Source organism: Bidens hawaiensis, unplaced genomic scaffold (assembly GCF_021521415.1).
Source record: "Bidens hawaiensis isolate Kalapana, Puna unplaced genomic scaffold, B.hawaiensis_p1.1 tig00043696_1, whole genome shotgun sequence".
In the NCBI taxonomy this organism is placed as follows: Eukaryota; Viridiplantae; Streptophyta; class Magnoliopsida; order Asterales; family Asteraceae; genus Bidens; species Bidens hawaiensis.
In genome coordinates this window covers 12,991-28,220 of record NW_027497758.1, presented here as the reverse complement: position 1 = coordinate 28,220, position 15,230 = coordinate 12,991, and the positions used below count along the sequence as shown (strand labels likewise).

General features: G+C 35.9%; 1 protein-coding gene across 1 annotated transcript; it reads left to right on the top strand.

Annotated features, from left to right (window-relative positions):
* Positions 1-10,568: 10,568 nt before the first annotated feature.
* Positions 10,569-13,420, top strand: LOC143594494 (histone-binding protein MSI1-like). Its single transcript, XM_077073797.1, has 6 exons — positions 10,569-11,075; positions 11,383-11,712; positions 11,858-11,998; positions 12,573-12,697; positions 12,809-12,904; positions 13,087-13,420. Exons 1-6 carry the CDS (start codon positions 10,674-10,676, stop codon positions 13,268-13,270), a joined length of 1,278 nt encoding a protein of 425 aa, XP_076929912.1. The 5' UTR covers positions 10,569-10,673; the 3' UTR covers positions 13,271-13,420.
* The last annotated feature ends 1,810 nt before the right edge of the window (positions 13,421-15,230 follow it).

The following is a 15,230-nucleotide window of genomic DNA, read 5'->3' as shown; positions in this document are numbered from 1 at the left end:
TGTAGACCATACAGGGCCTTGTTTAATCGGTAAACACGGTCCGGATACTCTGGATCTTCAAAACCAGGAGGCTGCTGAACAAACACCTCTTCGTGTAGTTCACCATTAAGAAAAGCACTCTTAACATCCATTTGGTAGACCTTGATATTCTTGTAAGCTGCATATGCTAGGAAGATTCGAATCGATTCTAATCTTGCAACTGGAGCATATACCTCTGTGTAATCAATACCCTCCTGCTGATGAAACCCTTGCACCACTAGACGTGCCTTGTTTCTGACAATCACACCTCTATCGTATTTCTTACACTTAAATACCCACTTAGTCGGAATTGCTTTCTTGACTCTAGCAGGCTTGTCTATTAAATCCCAAACACCCAATCGTGCAAATTGCTGTAATTCTTCTTGCATAGCTTCTACCCAAGAAGGATCTTCAAGTGCCTTTCGAGCCGTCGTTGGCTCAACTTGAGATAGAAAGCAAGTGAATTTAACAAGATTCACAATTCCCGATGAATGTAAATCAGTGTAAGCACACAATATGTTATTATCACTTGACGAAGCAACTTGATGACGTGTATGAACGCCCACATCAAGTTCTCCAATGATGTTTTCCTGTGGATGATATCCATGAATCCGAAGAGTGGGATTCTCAGGAACAACAACATTATCAAATAAGTTAGTGTATTGTTCACCAAGTTCAGGAGATGAAACATTATCACTGTCAAGGTTAATAACTTGATCTTCAGTTTGATCATTATACGAAGAAGTGGAAACATTATCGATAGCCACTGGAGAAGCAACTTGAGGTTCCTCAGTTGGAGCATCAGGTTGAGCTGCAACATCATTAGAACTTGAAAATCGGGGAATTGCCAAATGATCTTCAAAGTATGCTCGAACCAGGTCTTCGTCAATATGTTCAGTTGATGGAGTAAATGAATTATATAAACTATCGTAGTCAAACATCCAATCAGGACCTTTCCCTTGAGAAGGAGTTGTGTACTTTTGGCAGTCCACATGGTACCATTCTTCAACACAACCGGATGTAAAGTTGAATACCCTTTTCTTTGGAGATGCATATCCCACGAAATACCCTTCGATAGCTTTTTTCTTCAAATTTACCCGCCTCCTTCTTCAACATAGTACACCGACACCCAAAGGTTCCAAATACTTTAAGTTAGGTTTTCGATTATTCAATAACTCATAGCTTGTCTTTTTGAGTCTTTTAACTGTTAGAACCCGATTAAGAGTATAGCAAGCAGTATTCACCGCCTCATTCCATAATTGGACGGGAAGCTCAGAATCAGCAAGCATTGTACGTGCAGCTTCAATCAAGGTTCGATTCTTTCGTTCGGCAACACCATTTTGTTGAGGTACATAAGGTGCACTGTATTCTCGATGAATTCCTTTTGAACACAAAAGAAATCCAATACAGTGTTTTTGAATTCTGTACCATTATCATTTCGGATTCTCCTCACCTTTTGTTTGTACATTGATTCGATCTTGGTGATAAGGTTTTGTACCAAAACCGGTGTTTGATCTTTCGAAATCATAAATAACACCCATGAGTATCTCGAATAATCATCAGTCACCACAAGACAATACCAATCCCCAGAAATACTCACACGATTCACAGGACCAAACAAATCCATATGAAGTCATTCAAGAGGGGTATTAATGGAATTCAATAATTTAGAAGGATGTGTCTTCTTCTTCTGCTTGCCCTTTTACATGCAACGCAGTGATCGCATAATTTAAAATTCTTCAACGAGACACCTTCCACTAAATCATTAGTCATCAAATAATTCATCTTTCTCACATGTATGTGACCCATTCTACGATGCCATAGAATTGAGTCTTTCTCGGTTGCCTTCGAGACAAAACATGTTTCGATCGATGTGGATATCTTAGAGCTCATGTTCAAGACATAAATATCATTCGATCGTGTTGATCGCATGACAACCATGTCCTCAGGAATAACATAAACCGGTTTCAAGATAAGACATTCCTTGTCAGTGAATATCATTGTGTACTTTTTATCACAAATCTGTGATACACTTAATAAATTATGATCTACTTTATCACAATAATTTACTTTCTCAAACGTGATGTGACCATTTGAAACTTCACCCTCTTGTGTGATCATGCCCCCAGAATTCTCAGCAAATGCCACATAACCCCCTTGAATATTCCTCACGTTGGTTAATAGGTCGAGATTTCCAGTGATATGACGAGAACATCCACTATCCATTATCCAGTTTTCACCAGACACAGTCCTGGATGAACCCTACACACAAAATAAAGATGATTAGTTCAAAAAGGCAGCCCTGACCTCAGTCTTGGGCACCTTTTGGTTTTCTCTTTGATCATTAACTTTAACAGAGTTCAAATGTTGTTTAGCCACTTGTGAATAAGTTACAGCCTTTCTAGACTTTCGTCTTAAGTAAGCTGCTTGAACAATTTTTGAATTCGTGTTCCTACAAATTGGCTCATGCGGGACAAACTTTGGTTTAACCTGACCATGTGTCTCATTAACATGAATAACCTTCCGTGGATTCACATTAGAGAACATAATATGAGTGTCATCAGTATACGATGCAGGTCGTTTTAGAATCTCCTTTACCAGTGGAATTGGTTTAGAGTTGTCCTTGATAAAAGGATGAAGATTCTGATAGCTCTTTTGATTACAATCCCTCACAACATGACAAAGTTGACCGCAAAGAAAACAGCTTCGCATGTCTACACGATGTTGTTGTGAAGTAGTTGGAATGAATGATGCAGAAGTTTGATGATGACTCACATTCTTGGTCATGCTCTTAGCAAACTCATCAGTTAATTCAGATTTCTTTTTCAAGTAAAAATCCAAATTAGAACAATTTGAAAAACTTTTCAATGTGTCTGTCCCAGTTGACTTCACAAAGTTGATTTTCTTAGCCTGTTTTAAAACATGCTTTGCCTTAGTCAATGGGTCATATGGAACTGATGTTTTCGCTTGAGCATATCGACGTTCAAGATCTTGAATTTTTGACGTTTCATTGATAAAGACACTCTCAATAAGTTCAGGTTTAATGATACTTATTGGAATATCTTTTTCTGTGAACATCGTGTCCATCCCTTTTAATTTAAAAACTCTAACAGGTGAAGGCTTAGAACTAGGAGGATTAACAAACCGCATTAAGTCCTCATCAGAAAGCTTTGGTTTATCTGACTTCTTTGCCTTTACAGGTTTAGTTTTTATCGGTTTTTCCTTTTTCATGTGAGACTTCATCATCATCATCATCATCATCATCATCATCATCATCGTACTCAGTATATCCCACCAATAGCAAAGCTATGGTAGGGTCTGAGGAGGGTAAGATGTAGGCAGCCTTACCTCTACCCCATAGGGATAGAGAGACTGCTTCCGGTGAGACCCCCGGCTCGATAGTAGTTTTGCATCAAGCCTTGGACATAAGGCATATAGCACTCAATCATCGGGACACCGGCTGATCGGTGCATGTACCCTTATCTTTTAGCTATCAACGCCACTACATGATGCCTGATTAACCGTCCGTCACTTTTAACGTTATTTTCACGAGATTAGTAAAATAACGTCAAAATTAGTGCAATTTCACTTTTGCCCACCCGAGGGTTCACACATATATACATCATATGTGCGCACCGCAAGCAGGGCTATTTCATGTGAGACTTGAATGAACCATACACAGCTTCCTCAAATTCTTGAGGTTCGCAAAGAATATGATTAGAACTTGGGATGTTCTTATTCTTGTGTATGATCTCAGGTTCAAACACGTCCTCGATAATCACTTTATCATCATTCTCAACAAAGACCTTTTTACTTTGAACATGAGGTTTTTGAGGAGCAACCTGGGTCTTAACAGTTTCTGTTTTAACTGGTTTTACTGAGTTAACTGGTTTAGATTTTTCAGAAATCACTGTTTCTTTCTCAATCAAATCTTCTTCTTTTCTAGCAAAAGGATTAATTTTGTAATCATTGTGAAATGGAGGTGGAACTTCAACAAAACCAATACCTTTCTTAGAATCCTTTTGTTTACCAGACACTTCAATAATTTCATTCAACAGAAATGAAGAATTCCTAAACTTTCCCAGTTTGTTCTTCAACTCAAGAACCTCATTCTCAAGCTCGGTTATCTTTGAACGATGTTTCAGAATTTCTTGAAACTTTTGGTCATTAATCGTCATTTTCACAGATAACTCAGCTTTGAGATCGTGGTTACTTGTCGACAATGCTTCAATCTTTTCTCGAGATCTCATTTGAGATTCAAGAGATTGTCGATAAGTATCCTTTAGATAAGCAATTTCTCTTACCAGATTATCATTTTGACTTTTCAAAGCTTCTAACTTATCACAATCAACGCATGATACTTTAACAGATGAAGTAGCATAGATAGAATGACTAACCTCATTGATTTTGGCCATGCAAGCAAATACTGTTGGAGGTTTGTCGCAAAAGTTGTCAAAATCAGAATCAGAATCATTATCAGAAGACATCTCACTCCCACTTGTATCTTGACAATCTTTATATAATCCAAACATAGCCAGATTTTCTTGAGCATCATTACATAATAACCGTTGTGACCAGTCATTACCATATGCTAGCATTGCTTGTGTTGTAGAAGAAGAAGGTTTCTTTTCAGCATCACTACCTCGAGGTGTAGAAGAATTTTGACCACGAGAACCAGTGTATTCTTTCTTTGGTTTGTCACATTCCTTTGCGAAATGTCCAAATTCTTGACAATTATAGCATTTTACTTTCAACTTGTCAAAACCCAACTTCTTGTTTAAAGCTGGAAGATTTTTACCAGTTCTCTGCATGAATCTTTTAACCTTACGGACAACCATAGCCATGTTCCACTTTAAATCCATGATTTCCAAATCATCAGGATCTATCTGATCATAATCCTCATCAGTTAAATCACTTGTGGCAATCTTACTACCTACCAAGTTTTCGTATGAAGACATGAAAGCTGTCAGAAAAGCAAAGTTTTGCTCAGCTTCCTTCATATTAATACTAGGTGTTGAAGCAAATGGATTAGTAGTAGCTGAACTTCCAGAGCCACCAGACAATCCAGAATTACCAGCAGAATAGAAACAAACTTTTGGATCATTGAACATAGTTGATTCTTTTTCACTTGCAGCTTGGGTAAGAAAAGCATTGATTGGAGAGATCGTTGAACTAAGAGGCATACTTCCACCATAGAAAGCTGGATCTTGATTTTCCTTGGAAGATTTTTGACACTTAAGATCATATTCTCTAGCTTCGATCTTTTGTAAAAATTCAAGTGCAGTCAAGTCTTTGTTCAAGAAATAATCATTCTCTTTTAACACCATGAGAAATGTTGAATAAGAACTTGGAAGCACACTCTTAATAGTGTCAATTTTATCTGTTTCAGAAACTTCCAATTTCATCTTGTCCATTTCAGCAATTAAGTGAATAAACCTTGTAATCATCTCTTCAACTGTTTCTCCCTTCAATAGATTAAAATTTCGAAACTGAAACTTAAGCATCACTTTCTTACTCTCAGTCGTGTTCCCCATACTTCTCATACGTAGATGTTGAAATAAAGAAGCACATCTCTTGATACTACCCACTTGATGAAAAATATTTTTTGGCAATGCCATAGTAAGAGTGGAATAGGCTTTTATCTCGATTTCTAAAGCTTTCTTCTCTTCTTGTGAGTATTGAGAAACAGCTTTAGGAGTATACCCAATAGTATCGTCACCAATCATTGGTGCTACATAAACTTCATCGAGACAATATGAGCAATCAAGGTGAACATACCCCAAATGAGCACGAAACCGAGGTTCCCACTTGGCAAAGTCACTAAACTTCATCAATCAAGGACATTTAGAATGTGAACCAATCTCAGTATCAAGTTGCAATATTTGTTGCATCAACATGTTCTGAGACGCTAATGCATACATACCAGCCATCTTTGAAAATTCTAGGGTTTAACGAATCAAATAGCGAATAAGGTTAACGAATCTGTGAACAGTTATAGCGAACTGTAAACAGGAGAATAACGAATCAAGTCTTAACGAAGTTAAGATTGATAGTTAACGAATCAGTCTACGAATCACAACTGAACTTACCGAATCAACCAACGAGTCCGAATATTAACGAATTAACCGAGCGAATTAACCAAGCGAATCACCAAGAATCAATCTTAGCGAATCAAATGATAAACAGTAACGAATCACTAAGGAATGCTTAGCGAATAAGATAACGAATTGACTACAGTTAATAACGAATCAAACTATAGCGAATCAGGTTGTTACAACCGTTTGTAACAAACTCTGACACCTTATGCCACGTGGCAAAGGTTGTTATGACACAAATCCCAAAGTGGACGCGTGTCACACGAATCGATTAATCCAATTGATGAATCAAATAACACGAATTAACAACTCACACGAACTGGCTAACGAATTACCTGAACAGGATAACGAATTAGCAACTTTGATGAACGAATTAAGTTAAACAGTATAGCGAATCAACGTAACGAATCATATTTATCTTGAATCTTCAAATCTTCAACATGAAATTCCAGAAATGATGAACATCAAACTACAAAAACCCAGAAACCCAGAAATATCAAATTCGTAATACTATCTCAAATCATAACCAAATCGCACAAATGACCTATCAAACAACTCATAACATCATCGCAAATCTAGTACACTAAACCTCGATATCAAACAATTCCAATTACCGATACAATTATATCATAACATATACCCTGTTTCGGACTTAAACCGAAACCAAAACCAATCCACACAAAACCAATTCAAACCTCAATTCCAATTCACTAATCCGTACCAATACCTTAATCAACTCAAATCCAGTCCAATTCAACCATAATTCAATCAAATCAACATAAACTTAGTCCAAAATTCACTTAAACATAAAACTAACAATATCAAACTAATTCAAACACCAAATCAAGTGTAATGAGAACCAACAGCTCTGATACCACTTGTTGGTACCCGTTTCGTATCAATCCAATAACTATAACTAAAACAGATCTCAGATCTGTGAATAACCGATTAATACGTTTATAGATCTAGCTCATAATTACTATAGATTAAGTGTTGTATATGTATATGTATTATCAATATATGTGTTAGTGTAATTCGTATAATATTAGCTTGAAGATCGAGAGAACAATTGGACAGAGGTTCGATAATTAACTCTCAATTCTTAAATAAACAGTGAACAGGGGTTCACTATATATAGAAGAGGATCTGGTTCGCTAACATCCCCTAGCGAACCAGACTCTCCTTCGTTACATACATTAAGTTAACGAAACACCCCCTGATTCGTTAACATCCCCTAACGAATCAGGAGGGAATACATTTAATGTCTTAGTTCGCTAAGATCCCCTAACGAACTAGACTTAACTTAACGGACTAGATAATAAGTTAACTAATTATTACATTAAATAATAAACAAAACGTTAACGATAATTACAAAGACTCAAGACGCAAAACCGTGCACTAACATATTTGAAGTCTTGAAAGAACTATTTCCAATCTCTCATTAAATTAGTATAACATTTCAAACAAGTGTTTTATCAACTCTTTAGCCTTTAGGGGTGGTTTTACAAACTGGCAGAAGGGTGTGATTGTATTGGAACTGATTCGTTGAGTCTAGTTAACGAAAATTTTAATTAGTAAGTGGCGCTTGTCTATTATCAACATGTGTAAGTAAGACCATTGTCATCCTAATTTATAACATACTAGTTTTTATCCCCCGTATTACGGGGTTGTCTTACATTATTCGTTTCTAATATTTATATATTTTTTTGGATTTTAATATTATTTATTATAAGGACGTCAATAATATACTTAGGATTTGATAATGAAAGAGTTTCACAAATAAATGAGATGTTATAACCCGGTTTAAAAACTATATATTTAGATTGTTGAGTGAACTTGTAGATTGAAATCAAGATTACAAAGTCACCCTCATGCTGGATCTTTATTCATGTTGAAAGCATAGTTACTTCAACTATTTGGCAAGATGGGCGAGTTGGGTAATGGGTTGCTTTTTTGCTAGGAATTGGCCAACTGCCACTTTTTAGACTTTTTCATAAAAATCACAGGTTGTTATAATTAGAGAACGCTTGATGAGTTTGTGGAGGCTCGGGCTTCGGTTAGTTGAAAATATGTTTGGGTTCGATGAAGATTTGAAGACATGAGAGGCCTTAGGGTTGACCTCATATATTTTTATTAAGATGTACTTTTGTTTTTGTTAAGCTAGAAACTCTAGACTAGTATCAGACTATCAGGATATTCATGTCATTGTACTTGTGATTCCTCATTACGAGAGTATAGAGCAATAATATATTATTGGTTGCAACTCATGAGCGTAGGTTAGCTTAGATCGAACCGTATGCCTTGTGTCTTGTATTATTTTATTTTATGCAGTTTGATTGTATGTGTGTTTTGCTTAACCAAAATCTTAAAAACGATTATGTTATATTATATTAAATCAAATTATATCATATTTAAAAAATAATGTAGAGGTCCACTGGGGTGCCGAAGGAAGTGATTTGAAATTGGTCGGAGGTGCACATGTCGTCTAAGGTTTTTTTTTTTTTTTGGGGGGGGGGGGGAAGGTCCTGCCACCAAAAAATTATTGTGTCAAGAACTGGCACGCATTATAGAAGATCATACATGTGAAGAGTGCAGAGAAAAACGACCTCCTCTCAGACGAAATGATAGAGGATACAAGTGAATTAGACCCTACGCATGGGTACATTGATTAAAGAAAAGCAAACATGTGAATAAAGCAGGCTAAGCGACAACCTCCAGTGAAATAACGGAGGACACGTAATTAGGACCTCACCCAGGTTCAATTATGAAAAAAATTACGTAAGCAAAGAGAACTTTACGTTTTCTCTCATCAAAACTACTATTTTTTAAACAAAAAAACATGAACACAAATATTTGTTTGATTAAATGGACATGCATTTGTTCATATTCATCCGATTCATTTATAGTATATTATTCTCGTAAAAAAGCTCAAATAAAGGTGACTTAATTGGTTTAAAAGTGAGCCCGAACCTAGATATTTAGGTGGAGTTCACAACTCGTGAACCGGGGGCCTAATAATAATAATAATAATAATAATAATAAATCCGGTGGGTCTGTGTTATGTATGGTTGATTCACATCGTCTTCATCATCAATCAATCAATCAATCAATCAATCAGTTGTTCCTTCATCTTCAGCCAACGGTAACCCTAATTTCTCTACTTTACTTATATTTTATATATTTATGCCAATAACATTGCAATATGATTTCATAGAAGAATATCCAATTGATTTGATATGTTTAAATTCAAATGATAATAGAATTAGATATCTTTCTGTTGTTTTGAGTATCATAATTAATTAGCAATCTCGTTTCTTACTTGCTTACTTACTTACTCATAAAACTATCACAGTTAGTTAGTTAGTTAGTTGATGTTCATAAGCTGCTGCTGCAGTTTCTTCAGAACCACTGCACTCTATTTTGTCTTAATAACAACCCGTAGATGTTGTGGTAGTCGAATACGAATTAGATAAATCAAAAGGGTAGATAATTAATTACACACACCCCTCATACACTAAATGTTTTCATTTTTTTATTTTATTTTTCTTCACATATGTTTCCCAAAACCTTAAGCATTATCAGTTCTGAAATGATACACTGTTAGCAGATTACACACATAATCTCACAAGATGTTGCTACGACTAATATATCAACCTTTGTGCACAATGGCTCATCGATTTCGATAGGATTGGATTGAATTCTTATGTTTGCAATCTTTTAATTGCACTTTGCAAACAGGTTATTTCTCTTGTACTTGTTTCTCATGTAGCATTCATTAATCAACTCAAAACAGAATCTTACACCAAACAAGATTCTTGTTTCTAGTCAACAACATAATATTTTTGTGTGTTCATCTATCTATGTAACATTTTACTCTTTTAACGGTTCGTAAAAGTTGTATTGTGTGATGATCGTGCTTAAGGTTTTGTCCTCAAGCCAAGGAATACATGTGATTCTAAATAAATATATTTATGTATGAGGATTGTGTTTTGTCCATAGTGAAATTTTGAAGGATGTTGCATAGAAGGAATATTGAGAAGTTATTGCTTATTGGTTGAGAAGAAAAGATTTTTAACTTAATAAGGTATGAAATTAGCATGAGGGGTTCCTTTGGTCAGTGGTTCCCCAATAAGAAAATTGCATGTATATATGTGAAAACTATAGATGCATTTCCAATCCGATTATTCCCTAGTCAGTACCCCACCGCTTGACTAACGTCTAGCGAGTTCTACAACACTGTCTTTGATTATGAATGCATGTTATTCGATAAATGCACTCACCATAATTGCCAAATGCCCTCTTTGATGAGTAAGGAAAGAATCTACACTTGAGATTAACAAGTGTGAGTTGGTAGATACGTACATGATCTTGTACATGGAAAGGTTAATTTATTTATCTTAGTATAATGACATGAAGACACTTTCATCCGCTCCAAAAAGGTGTATTTTTTTTATTTTGATGTGGGAATAGGCCCAAAGAGACATTGAGCTAGTGATCCATAATGATTCCTTTCACCGGTCCATCATCACTTCCGAAGCCCAATCTTCTTAACAATCTTTCATGTATAAAATCTCTAGGATTTTCCCAAGGAGACATTCTTTGCTTGTTTCTCTATCGAAATCCCCTCCTTCCCCTTACAATTATTGCCTAAAGAGACACCCTTTTGCCCCTTCAGTTATGGATAGTGATAGTGACAGTGTCAATTCAGAGGTTGATCTCGATGATGAATACCAGAATTGGGAGAGTTCAATCCCGTTTATGTATGATTCACTAATTAGGCATTCACTCAACTTACCTTCAATGACAGTCGAGTGGCTCCCTTACCGGATACAATCGTCAGACAGGCGAAATACATTCCAAAAGGTTATCCTCGGGACCCACGCTGCAAATGGTGCACCTAATTACCTAATTATTGCAGAAGTAAAAATTCCTTTTTGGGATGAGTCTGGTGTTGGCGGCAAGGTTCGAGATTTCTTACTATAAGTAGATCTCCTTTTTGGAGCATGCTATATTGTGTAATCTTCGTGTTTCCATCAACTTTTGCAATTTCAACTTATGCGCCAGTTGATTTTTTTTCCCGTTGTGATTCTCAATAAAGTAAAACTGATTTGTTAATTGTTATCATGAGAAGATACTAGTAATGTTCTCTTTAACCATCATTTCTGTAACTGTCCCTATTGAAGTCTTTCATGAGCCTTTTACCTTTATTTTGGTAAGCAAGAATAATAAGTCGAGAACATTTTTATATTTGATTGAGTTTGTTTTGCAGATAAACGTTGTAAGGCGAATCCCTCATGATGGAGAGGTGTATCGAGCTCGCCACATGCCCCAAGATCCTTTTATTATTGCCACCAAAACATCAAGTTCAGAAGTCCATATCTTTGATTACAGGAATCATCCAGCTGAACCTCCTATCGGTGGCACAAGCAAACCTGATCTGAGGCTAACGGGCCACAGAAGTGAAGGATATGGATTATCATGGAGTACAATAAACCGAGGTTTTTTATTAAGCGGATCTGATGATGGCAGAATCTGTTTGTGGGACGTTAATCGGGCCCCACTGAATAAAGCTTCAATAGGTGCTTTGGAAATGTTTAAGGTACATTTCATTAGCATATTGGATATTGGTTAACCACTTAACATGTTGAAATGGGTATTGGTTGTCATTTGGTTCCTGAGATCTTAAATGAGCCGACCCGTTTCTGATTTTGTCTATCTTATAATTAATTTATTATGGTTAATAGGTTCCTGAATGTAGCGTGGGAGATGTAGCATGGAATTTAAATCATTGGAACATATTTGCTTCTGGTGGCAATGATGGATATTTGTACATATATGATTTACGGTCTCCATGCTTCACCAGTTTACTAGCTCACCCATCCGAGGTATGTAGAAAATTTCATTTTTTTTAATTTCTGTATTAATCTATCGTAGGGGTATAACTAGTAATATTCCAATTTTTTTTTTAACTGAATTTGCTGTTAAACTTAATCGTTTGGATTCACATGTGAAGCGGGTCAGAATCTTGACTGGGGTCTGATTTGGGTTAAGAATGTTTGGAGGCGTTTTTCGGTTGTTAGTTTATTTAGTTCTCTTTTGATTGCTTTTACGATTTCTTGTCTTTCAAGTTTTGGGTCTATTTCATGGGTCGATGTCTTTATTCATTCGGAGGAAGATTATTAATAAAATTGGTGTCGCCCAACAGTTCTTGATCAAGCATCTGCGTTTTTTTATCCTTTTGTTTCTGTTCTTCTTTAACTGAATCTTACCTGGGCCACTAATTTTGACCCTTTTTAAGTAAATTTTTTTATAATAGTTGTCTGTTTTGACCCGTTGACATATTTTAGTAGACCCAACTTGACCTGTATATAGTGTCGTCATTGCCTCACATAGAAATTTCATGTAATATGAGTCATTTTTCACTTTATGATTTATTAATTTAATATGGTTTTATGGTAGATCAATTGCTTGTCATTCAATCCTTTTAACGAATGGCTTGTGGCAACGGAATCCGAAGACAATACCGTGAAGTGCTTTGATATGAGGAGACTTGTCCGTCCTCTCCATACCTTTAATCATCACATGTAAGATTTCTTGCTCATTATTTCAAATATTATCTGACACACGACGGATTAGTGTTTTGAGGGATCAAGAGACGTATGCCTTTTTTAATCTAATTGGTTTTGTTATTGCAGTGGTGCGGTGCTTCAGATTGGTTGGAGCCCATACAATGAGAGCATCTTGACATCTTGTTGTGAAGCCTGGAAAGTTATGATATGGGATACTGAAAGGTTGCTAATTTCGACTCATTTGCTTATAATAAATGTAAAAATGGTCGTGTTTTTATCTCAAACGGGTTGAAAGTAGGTTAAAGTCTTATTTAACTCATCCAACCTTGTTTGTGTGATGATTTAGCTTTTGAACGGTGAATATTATTATTGAGTGGTGATTGTGTTTTAATTTAAAAACGCAGGATTGGGAGGGTGCAAATAGATGAGGATGTGCCACCGGAGTTGGTGCATACCTACGGTGGGCATACTGATGGAGTTTTTGATTTGTCATGGAACCCGGCTGAAGAGGGGATGATTGCCAGTGTTGCTGATGATTTTACTCTCCACGTCTGGAAGATGGCGGATTATATTTTCAGTGATTACTAATATAACAAATGCACAGTTTTCTGAGTTTTAAGTAGGGTGTGAAGATGCATATCATATTTATAGCTGACTAATATTCCAATGTGTACTGTACAAGTGATTGATGCATGACTAATTTTTTTTCCCTTTTTACTAGGTGAAATTTTATTTTATTTTTTTCAGATTGTGTTCTCATCCCTGTATGTATAATGTCGCTAAAAATCTCTCAAAATTTTATTTATCTTTTAACATTTTCTTACATGTGGTACGATCCGTATGGCACGTTGTAGGTGAAAATGGTATCTATGAACAGGGGAGATGACGCCATCAATAACCTTGAGGGGCGGTTTTACAAACTGGCAGGAGAGTGATTGTATTGGAACTGGTTTGTTGAGTCCAATTTACGAAGGTTTCGATGAGCAAGTGACGTTTAGTTATCATGAGCATGTATACAACCATCATAATGATCATCATCTATAGGTTTCTAATGTTTTGCATAGTTTCCACACCACGTGTTTGTTTAGATGTCCTAGTGGTGTGGCATCTTTAGATCGTTGAAACAATTTCTGGCATCAAACCGTGAAATGGTTATCGGTACGTTATTGGTTATATACTTATATGCTCCATCTTGTAGCTTAATGGCTTGTTTGCTTGCTAAGAGTTGGATTATAGAAACGATTACCGTAACAACATAAAGATCTGTATATAAACCATTTAGGTGGTTGAAACAAAGCATGACCTATACCGACCCGCTTATATGTACAGTTTTGTAGATTAAATTTCTACACATTTTGGAAGAATTGTTTAATTGGTGCATGAGTTGATTATGGCCGGAGAGCTGAATCTGCCTTTCCCAGACATTGTTGATTCCACCTATGAAAACATGCATGCTTGTGTCGTAGGTCGCAAGCATCTGCAGAGATTGTATTTTGCTGTAAATATTGGGATGTTGTCCGTAGAGGGATATTGTACATGCGTTGGACAAGAAAACGCAATTGTTCGATTGCTGAACCTTTTTTTAGGTATTAGAAATCACAGAGTGCACACTTACAGACTGTTGTTTTACTTTCAAAAATGATTGTAAGAATAAGAATTAATAGCGGCGGCAGTAAAATGAAAGAAACAAATGGGCCATGGGCACATGAGCTTTTTTAAAAGAGAATAAAATTTTGAGAGAAATATGATGATTATTAAGGGGTGTCATCGGATCGGATAATGGATTATGTGGTTCGGATTTGAAATATTTAGACCATATCCAAATTCCGAATTAGGGGTGCTCCTATCCGATCCAAATAACACAAAATAAACAGTATAACAAACATTCAAACAAGCGCCTAATTAAAATAAAACGTACAAAAAAAAGTCAAAATTCAAACAAAAGTCTAATTAAATCCATGATCCATCATGATTCTAAAAACTAAAACAGTACACGAATAAGAATTCAGATTGAAGCACTTGTTATTTATTCGTATTATTCAGATATCCAAATAATCCGAACTATCCGAATTTTTTTTAAATACATATCCGAATCCAACACTTATTCGGATATTGGAATCGTCCGACTCGAGTATCTGAATAAGAATTCAGATTGAATTATTTGAATTTCGTTTTTTTTTTATTTTAAATTTCCTGAACACCCCTGTTATATATATATATATATATCAAATCAAAAAGTAAGTTTTTAACACCTCTCACATGAACACTGTTCATGAAATAAGCAAATTAACTTTTGACACGTACTTTTGGTAACACATCTGCTTCAACCGCCTGATTCAACTCTCAGACTACACACTCCCTTTTTCTCTACCAGCCACCGTCCCGGACTCTTAATCATCGTCATCACCATGAATTTTGATTTGAATCACAGGTGGAGGCCTTTGTACGATTCACCCTTATCCTGTATGCATTCTTTTATTTAAGGTTTTCAGTTTCATTGTTACATAACTGTTGGTTTTGAAATCTCTATGTTCTTCCTTCGATTATG